The following is a 9,774-nucleotide window of genomic DNA, read 5'->3' as shown; positions in this document are numbered from 1 at the left end:
AGGAAGTGGCTTGTTTCTAGCAGTTGAAAATATATGACCCAATGAGACACATCTGGCAACATAGCCAGAGAAGGAACGGATATGAGGTAACCCACTGGGCACACACTGGTTGGATAAACGTTGTTTCCAAATCATTTCAATGAAATTCCATGGAACCAACGTGGAATAGACATTGAATTAACGTCTGTGCCCAATGGGAACCCCTTCCATGATTATCATTAGCAATGGACAATGCAATAACAAATGAATAACATTGCAAATGCATTTTGCATAACATATTGCCTTTACAACCCTCAAAGATGTCCCTTGTTCTGTCAGCTATCCCCTCTCCGATGAAAGAGCACCTGTTCATTAGAACTTCCAATCTAACCCAATCTGTATGTTAAGTGATCTAATGGCCTCATCCATCTTGATCAGCTACTGCTGTCACTGTATCTGCCTCCATCCTCTCTAATTGATTAATCAGGGAAAACGTATATATTTTTGGAACTTCCATCAGTACAATTCTTACCTGCTTCTCCATGAGCTGATTGATTGAACATTGCGATTATACATCAAATACACGTATATTTATGGCGCATATTGTTTCAAAAATGCAATACTGACAGCAACATAACAGTCAGCAACATGGCAGTCAGCAACATGACAGTCAGCAACATTACAGACAGCAACATGACAGTCAGCAACATGACAGTCAGCAACATGACAGACAGCAACATGACAGTCAGCAACATGACAGACAGCAACATGGCAGTCAGCAACATGACAGTCAGCAACATGACAGACAGCAACATGACAGTCAGCAACATGACAGACAGCAACATGGCAGTCAGCAACATGACAGTCAGCAACATGACAGTCAGCAGCAACATGACAGTCAGCAACATGACAGTCAGCAACATGACAGACAGCAACATGGCAGTCAGCAACATGACAGTCAGCAACATGACAGTCAGCAACATGACAGACAGCAACATGACAGTCAGCAACATGACAGACAGCAACATGACAGTCAGCAACATGACAGTCAGCAACATGACAGACAGCAACATGGCAGTCAGCAACATGACAGACAGCAACATGACAGTCAGCAACATGACAGACAGCAACATGGCAGTCAGCAACATGACAGTCAGCAACATGACAGTCAGCAACATGGCAGTCAGCAACATGGCAGACAGCAACATGGCAGTCAGCAACATGACAGTCAGCAACATGACAGTCAGCAACATGACAGACAGCAACATGACAGACAGCAACACGACAGTCAGCAACATGACAGTCAGCAACAGGCAGTCAGCAACATGGCAGTCAGCAACATGACAGTCAGCAACATGACAGTCAGCAACATGACAGTCAGCAACATGACAGTCAGCAACATGACAGACAGCAACATGACAGTCAGCAACATGACAGTCAGCAACATGACAGACAGCAACATGACAGTCAGCAACATGACAGACAGCAACATGACAGTCAGCAACATGACAGACAGCAACACAGTCAGCAACATGCAGTCAGCAACATGACAGTCAGCAACATGACAGTCAGCAACATGACAGACAGCAACATGACAGTCAGCAACATGACAGACAGCAACATGACAGACAGCAACATGACAGTCAGCAACATGACAGTCAGCAACATGACAGACAGCAACATGACAGTCAGCAACATGACAGACAGCAACATGGCAGTCAGCAACATGGCAGTCAGCAACATGACAGTCAGCAACATGACAGACAGCATCCATGACAGTCAGCAACATGACAGACAGCAACATGGCAGTCAGCAACATGACAGTCAGCAACATGACAGACAGCAACATGGCAGTCAGCAACATGACAGTCAGCAACATGACAGACAGCAACATGACAGTCAGCAACATGACAGACAGCAACATGGCAGTCAGCAACATGACAGTCAGCAACATGACAGTCGACAGTCAGCAACATGACAGTCAGCAACATGACAGACAGCAACATGGCAGTCAGCAACATGACAGTCAGCAACATGACAGACAGCAACATGACAGTCAGCAACATGACAGTCAGCAACATGACAGTCAGCAACATGGCAGTCAGCAACATGACAGTCAGCAACATGACAGACAGCAACATGACAGTCAGCAACATGACAGTCAGCAACATGGCAGTCAGCAACATGACAGTCAGCAACATGACAGACAGCAACATGACAGTCAGCAACATGACAGTCAGCAACATGGCAGTCAGCAACATGACAGTCAGCAACATGACAGTCGCCAACATGACAGACAGCAACATGGCAGTCAGCAACATGACAGTCAGCAACATGACAGACAGCAACATGACAGTCAGCAACATGACAGACAGCAACATGACAGTCAGCAACATGGCAGTCAGCAACATGACAGTCAGCAACATGACAGACAGCAACATGACAGTCAGCAACATGACAGTCAGCAACATGGCAGTCAGCAACATGACAGTCAGCAACATGACAGTCGCCAACATGACAGACAGCAACATGACAGTCAGCAACATGACAGTCAGCAACATGACAGTCAGCAACATGACAGACAGCAACATGACAGTCAGCAACATGACAGTCAGCAACATGACAGACAGCAACATGACAGTCAGCAACATGGCAGTCAGCAACATGACAGTCAGCAACATGACAGTCAGCAACATGACAGACAGCAACATGACAGTCAGCAACATGACAGACAGCAACATGACAGTCAGCAACATGGCAGTCAGCAACATGACAGTCAGCAACATGACAGTCAGCAACATGACAGACAGCAACATGACAGTCAGCAACACGACAGTCAGCAACACGACAGTCAGCAACATGACAGTCAGCAACATGACAGTCAGCAACATGACAGTCAGCAACATGACAGTCAGCAACATGACAGACAGCAACATGACAGACAGCAACATGACAGTCAGCAACATGACAGTCAGCAACATGACAGTCAGCAACATGACAGACAGCAACATGACAGTCAGCAACATGACAGACAGCAACATGACAGTCAGCAACATGACAGACAGCAACATGACAGTCAGCAACATGACAGACAGCAACATGACAGTCAGCAACATGGCAGTCAGCAACATGACAGTCAGCAACATGACAGTCAGCAACATGACACAGCAACATGACAGTCAGCAACATGACAGACAGCAACATGACAGTCAGCAACATGACAGACAGCAACATGACAGTCAGCAACATGGCAGTCAGCAACATGACAGTCAGCAACATGACAGACAGCAACATGACAGTCAGCAACATGACAGACAGCAACATGACAGTCAGCAACATGACAGTCAGCAACATGACAGACAGCAACATGACAGTCAGCAACATGACAGTCAGCAACATGACAGACAGCAACATGACAGACAGCAACATGACAGACAGCAACATGACAGACAGCAACATGACAGTCAGCAACATGACAGTCAGCAACATGACAGACAGCAACATGACAGACAGCAACATGGCAGTCAGCAACATGACAGTCAGCAACATGACAGTCAGCAACATGACAGACAGCAACATGACAGTCAGCAACATGACAGACAGCAACATGACAGACCAATATTGACACTAAGACTGATGTTGCTGTTATTTTTCTGTTGTATCTGTTTGTCCTTGTGAGGCTGGCCCCAGAGGGGACACGCTTCCCTCAGTCAATGGACAGAGATGTCTGAGTGGTTCACTCAGTGTTGTCTATGATCTTATGAGTAGCTGACCATTACACTCACATACTGGACAAGTAGGCTACCATACAACAAATACATTTAGCTCTGCCAAACAATCATACAGGCCCCGAAGAAAAATCTGCATGAACTCTTAACAACAGAGAAACACACGTCCACACAGAGAAATGTGCAGACGCGCAGTAGAGACTTGTGGGAACACACAGTGACGGGAGTGGACAGTTAATTTGCAACTGCTCCAGATTAAACTGTTCTTTTCCTTCTTATTTTTAGAGGCAGTTAATGCATGTCAATCCCTGTTCTTTCAGTGTCGTTATTCATGTATTGGATCTATAGAACATCATGTATTGGATCTATAGAACATCATGTATTGGATCTATAGAACATCATGTATTGGATCTATAGAACATCATGTATTGGATCTATAGAACATCATGTATTGTATCGTTTTCCATGTGATGGAATTGAATATAATATAATTCCTTCAAAAGTCAACGTTGCCTTTGGCTTCCTACAGATGACACAACGAAACACATCCTTTATCACAGAGAAGTTTTTTGTGTACTCTCTATGAGCAAGAGAGAGGAGAGTTGGAAAAGAGCATCTCCTCTCCTGTCACAGCCTCGTTCTGTTTATGTAACCGACTGTCACCCCCTCAGGCACTGACTCGGGTTGAATTAACCTCTGTCAAAACTTGCCAAACATAACCACACGCATGCACACACACAATCCATTTTGAGAGGCGAAAGCGGCAGAGCCACAATAAATGTATGTAAGCCGTTGCAAGCCTTCGCATGTCAGACAAATTAGGGATTCTGTGGCTGTCTGTTTGAGAGGAGACAGATGGACTGAGTGGGAGATGGGACTTATAGGGAATCGGTGTGCTTGTGTCTGCCTGCGTCCATCAACCTATATACTCAGTCCAAAACAGATGAGCTGTACAAACCTGTTTGTGTTTATTTCCCTTGATGCCATTTGACATTTGCATGCTTTTTGTTGTGCCTAGCTTGGTCTTCTCAGAACTCTTAAACACTCTTAATATGCAGTATTTTGTTTTTTTACGTGTTATTTCTTACATCGGTACCCCGGGTAATCTTAGGTTTCATTACATACAGTCGGGAGGAACTACTGAACATACGATTAACGTCAACTCATCATCGTTCCTACCAGGAATATGACTTTCCCGAAACGGATCCAGTGTTTTGCCTTCCACACAATACAATGGATCTGATCCCAGCCGGCGACCCTGTGCGACGCCGAAAAAGGGGAAAACGTGGCGGTCTCGTGGTCAGGCTTCGGAGACGGGCACATCGCGCTCCACTCCCTAGCATACTACTCGCCAATGTCCAGTCTCTTGACAATAAGGTTGATGAAATCCGAGCACGGGTAGCATTCCAGAGAGACATCAGGGATTGCAACGTGCTCTGCTTCACGGAAACATGGCTAACTCAAGGGACGCTAACGGAGTCGGTGCAGCCAGCTGGTTTCTTCATGCATCGCGCCGACAGAAACAAACATCTTTCCGGTAAGAAGAGGGGCGGGGGGGTATGCCTTATGATTAACGAGAAGTGGTGTGATCATCATAACAACACACAAGAACTCAAGTCGTTCTGTTCACCTGATCTAGAACTCCTCACAATCAAATGTCGACCGCATTATCTACCAAGGGAATTCTCGTCAATCATAATCACAGCCGTATACATTCCCCCCCAAGCAGACACATCGATGGCCCTGAACGAACTTTATCTGACTCTTTGTAAACTGGAAACCACACACCCTGAGGCTGCATTCATCGTAGCTGGGGATTTTAACAAGGCTAATCTAAAAACAAAACTCCCTAAATTCTATCAGCATATCGATTGTGCTACCAGGGCTGGAAAAACACTAGACCATTGTTATACTAATTTCCGCGACGCTTATAAGGCCCTCCCCCGCCCCCCTTTCGGAAAAGCTGACCACGACTCCATTTTGTTGATTCCAGCCTACAAACAAAAACTCAAACAACAAGCTCCCGCGCTCAGGTCTGTTCAACGCTGGTCCGACCAATCTGAATCCACGCTTCAAGACTGCTTCGATCACGCGGATTGGAATATGTTCCGCATCGCGTCCAACAACAATATTGACGAATATGCTGATTCGGTGAGCGAGTTCATTAGGAAGTGCATTGACGATGTCGTACCCACAGCAACGATAAAAACATTCCCAAACCAGAAACCGTGGATTGACGGCAGCATTCGCGTGAAACTGAAAGCGCGAACCACTGCTTTTAACCAGGGCAAGGTGACCGGAAGCATGACCGAATACAAACAGTGTAGCTATTCTCTCCGCAAGGCAATCAAACAGGCTAAGTCTCAGTACAGAGACAAAATCGAGTCGAAATTCAACAGCTCAGACACAAGAGGTATGTGGCAGGGTCTACAGTCAATCACGGATTACAAAAAGAAAACCAGCCCCGTCGAGGACCAGGATGTCTTGCTCCCAGACAGGCTAAACAACTTTTTTGCCCGCTTTGAGGACAATACAGTGCCACTGACACGGCCCCCTACCAAAACCTGCGGGCTCTCCTTCACTGCAGCCGAGGTGAGTAAAACATTTAAACGTGTTAACCCTCGCAAGGCTGCAGGCCCAGACGGCATTCCCAGCCGCGTCCTCAGAGCATGCGCAGACCAGCTGGCTGGTGTGTTTACGGACATATTCAATCAATCCTTATCCCAGTCTGCTGTTCCCACATGCTTCAAGAGGGCCACCATTGTTCCTGTTCCCAAGAAAGCTAAGGTAACTGAGCTAAACGACTACCGCCCCGTAGCACTCACTTCCGTCATCATGAAGTGCTTTGAGAGACTAGTCAAGGACCATATCACCTCCACCCTACCGGACACCCTAGACCCACTCCAATTTGCTTACCGACCCAATAGGTCCACAGACGACGCAATCGCAACCACACTGCACACTGCCCTAACCCATCTGGACAAGAGGAATACCCATGTGAGAATGCTGTTCATCGATTACAGCTCAGCATTTAACACCATAGTACCCTCCAAACTCGTCATCAAGCTCGAGACCCTGGGTCTCGACCCCGCCCTGTGCAACTGGGTCCTGGACTTCCTGACGGGCCGCCCCCAGGTGGTGAGGGTAGGTAACAACATCTCCACCCCGCTGATCCTCAACACTGGGGCCCCACAAGGGTGCGTTCTGAGCCCTCTCCTGTACTCCCTGTTCACCCACGACTGCGTGGCCATGCACGCCTCCAACTCAATCATCAAGTTTGCGGATGACACTACAGTGGTAGGCTTGATCACCAACAACGACGAGACGGCCTACAGGGAGGAGGTGAGGGCCCTCGGAGTGTGGTGTCAGGAAAATAACCTCATACTCAACGTCAACAAAACAAAGGAGATGATTGTGGACTTCAGGAAACAGCAGAGGGAGCACCCCCCTATCCACATCGACGGGTCAGTAGTGGAGAAGGTGGAAAGTTTTAAGTTCCTCGGTGTACACATCACGGACAAACTGAACTGGTCCACCCACACAGACAGCGTTGTGAAGAAGGCGCAGCAGCGCCTCTTCAACCTCAGGAGGCTGAAGAAATTCGGCTTGTCACCAAAAGCACTCACAAACTTCTACAGATGCACAATCGAGAGCATCCTGTCGGGCTGTATCACCGCCTGGTACGGCAACTGCTCCGCCCACAACCGTAAGGCTCTCCAGAGGGTAGTGAGGTCTGCAGAACGCATCACCAGGGGCAAACTACCTGCCCTCCAGGACACCTACACCACCCGATGTCACAGGAAGGCCATAAAGATCATCAAGGACAACAACCACCCAAGCCACTGCCTGTTCACCCCGCTATCATCCAGAAGGCGAGGTCAGTACAGGTGCATCAAAGCAGGGACCGAGAGACTGAAAAACAGCTTCTATCTCAAGGCCATCAGACTGTTAAACAGCCACCACTAACATTTAGCGGCCGCTGCCAACATACTGACCCAACTCCAGCCACTTTAAAAATGTGAATTGATGGAAATTATGTAGGGGCGAGAGAAGGGGCGAGAGTTGCACCCCTTCTGAAAAAACCTACACTCGATCCCTCCGATGTCAACAACTACAGACCAGTATCCCTTCTTTCTTTTCTCTCCAAAACTCTTGAACGTGCCGTCCTTGGCCAGCTCTCCCGCTATCTCTCTCAGAATGACCTTCTTGATCCAAATCAGTCAGGTTTCAAGACTAGTCATTCAACTGAGACTGCTCTTCTCTGTATCACGGAGGCGCTCCGCACTGCTAAAGCTAACTCTCTCTCCTCTGCTCTCATCCTTCTAGACCTATCGGCTGCCTTCGATACTGTGAACCATCAGATCCTCCTCTCCACCCTCTCCGAGTTGGGCATCTCCGGCGCGGCCCACGCTTGGATTGCGTCCTACCTGACAGGTCGCTCCTACCAGGTGGCGTGGCGAGAATCTGTCTCCTCACCACGTGCTCTCACCACTGGTGTCCCCCAGGGCTCTGTTCTAGGCCCTCTCCTATTCTCGCTATACACCAAGTCACTTGGCTCTGTCATAACCTCACATGGTCTCTCCTATCATTGCTATGCAGACGACACACAACTAATCTTCTCCTTTCCCCCTTCTGATGACCAGGTGGCGAATCGCATCTCTGCATGTCTGGCAGACATATCAGTGTGGATGACGGATCACCACCTCAAGCTGAACCTCGGCAAGACGGAGCTGCTCTTCCTCCCGGGGAAGGACTGCCCGTTCCATGATCTCGCCATCACGGTTGACAACTCCATTGTGTCCTCCTCCCAGAGCGCTAAGAACCTTGGCGTGATCCTGGACAACACCCTGTCGTTCTCAACCAACATCAAGGCGGTGGCCCGTTCCTGTAGGTTCATGCTCTACAACATCCGCAGAGTACGACCCTGCCTCACACAGGAAGCGGCGCAGGTCCTAATCCAGGCACTTGTCATCTCCCGTCTGGATTACTGCAACTCGCTGTTGGCTGGGCTCCCTGCCTGTGCCATTAAACCCCTACAACTCATCCAGAACGCCGCAGCCCGTCTGGTGTTCAACCTTCCCAAGTTCTCTCACGTCACCCCGCTCCTCCGCTCTCTCCACTGGCTTCCAGTTGAAGCTCGCATCCGCTACAAGACCATGGTGCTTGCCTACGGAGCTGTGAGGGGAACGGCACCTCAGTACCTCCAGGCTCTGATCAGGCCCTACACCCAAACAAGGGCACTGCGTTCATCCACCTCTGGCCTGCTCGCCTCCCTACCACTGAGGAAGTACAGTTCCCGCTCAGCCCAGTCAAAACTGTTCGCTGCTCTGGCCCCCCAATGGTGGAACAAACTCCCTCACGACGCCAGGACAGCGGAGTCAATCACCACCTTCCGGAGACACCTGAAACCCCACCTCTTTAAGGAATACCTAGGATAGGATAAAGTAATCCTTCTCACTCCCCCCCCCCTTAAAAGATTTAGATGCACTATTGTAAAGTGGCCGTTCCACTGGATGTCATAAGGTGAATGCACCAATTTGTAAGTCGCTCTGGATAAGAGCGTCTGCTAAATGACTTAAATGTAAAAAAAATGTAAATGATGTAAAAATGTACCACTAGCCACTTTAAGCAATGCCACTTAATACAATGTTTACATACCCTACATTACCCATCTCATATGTATATATACTGTACTCTATATCATCTACTGCATCTTGCCATCTTTATGCAATACATGTACCACTAGCCACTTTAAACTATGCCACTTATGTTTACATACCCTACAGTACTCATCTCATATGTATATACCGTACTCTATACCATCTACTGCATCTGCCATGCCGTTCTGTACCACCACTCATTCATATATCTTTATGTACATATTCTTTATCCCTTTACACTTGTGTGTGTGTGTAAGGTAGTAGTGCGGAATTGTTAGGTTAGATTACTGTTGGTTATTACTGCATTGTCGGAACTAGAAGCACAAGCATTTCGCTACACTCGCATTAACATCTGCTAACCATGTGTATGTGACTAATAAAATTTGATTTGATTTGATTTGATCTGT

The 9,774-nt window shown here is 47.9% G+C and overlaps 1 protein-coding gene across 1 annotated transcript in view; it reads left to right on the top strand.

The window, feature by feature from the left end:
- Positions 1-9,235, top strand: part of LOC139536571 (uncharacterized) — a 154,527-nt gene extending 145,292 nt beyond the window's left edge. Inside the window, exon 2 of the mRNA XM_071337210.1 lies at positions 8,351-9,235. Coding sequence (XP_071193311.1) covers positions 8,351-9,145 — 795 coding nt within the window. The 3' untranslated portion in view covers positions 9,146-9,235. The remainder of the gene's footprint in view (positions 1-8,350) is intronic.
- The last annotated feature ends 539 nt before the right edge of the window (positions 9,236-9,774 follow it).

This window comes from Salvelinus alpinus, chromosome 12 (genome assembly GCF_045679555.1).
Source record: "Salvelinus alpinus chromosome 12, SLU_Salpinus.1, whole genome shotgun sequence".
NCBI classification, from domain to species: domain Eukaryota; kingdom Metazoa; phylum Chordata; class Actinopteri; order Salmoniformes; family Salmonidae; genus Salvelinus; species Salvelinus alpinus.
The sequence above is the reverse complement of the archived record's forward strand: the minus strand, read 5'-3'. Positions and strand labels throughout refer to the sequence as shown.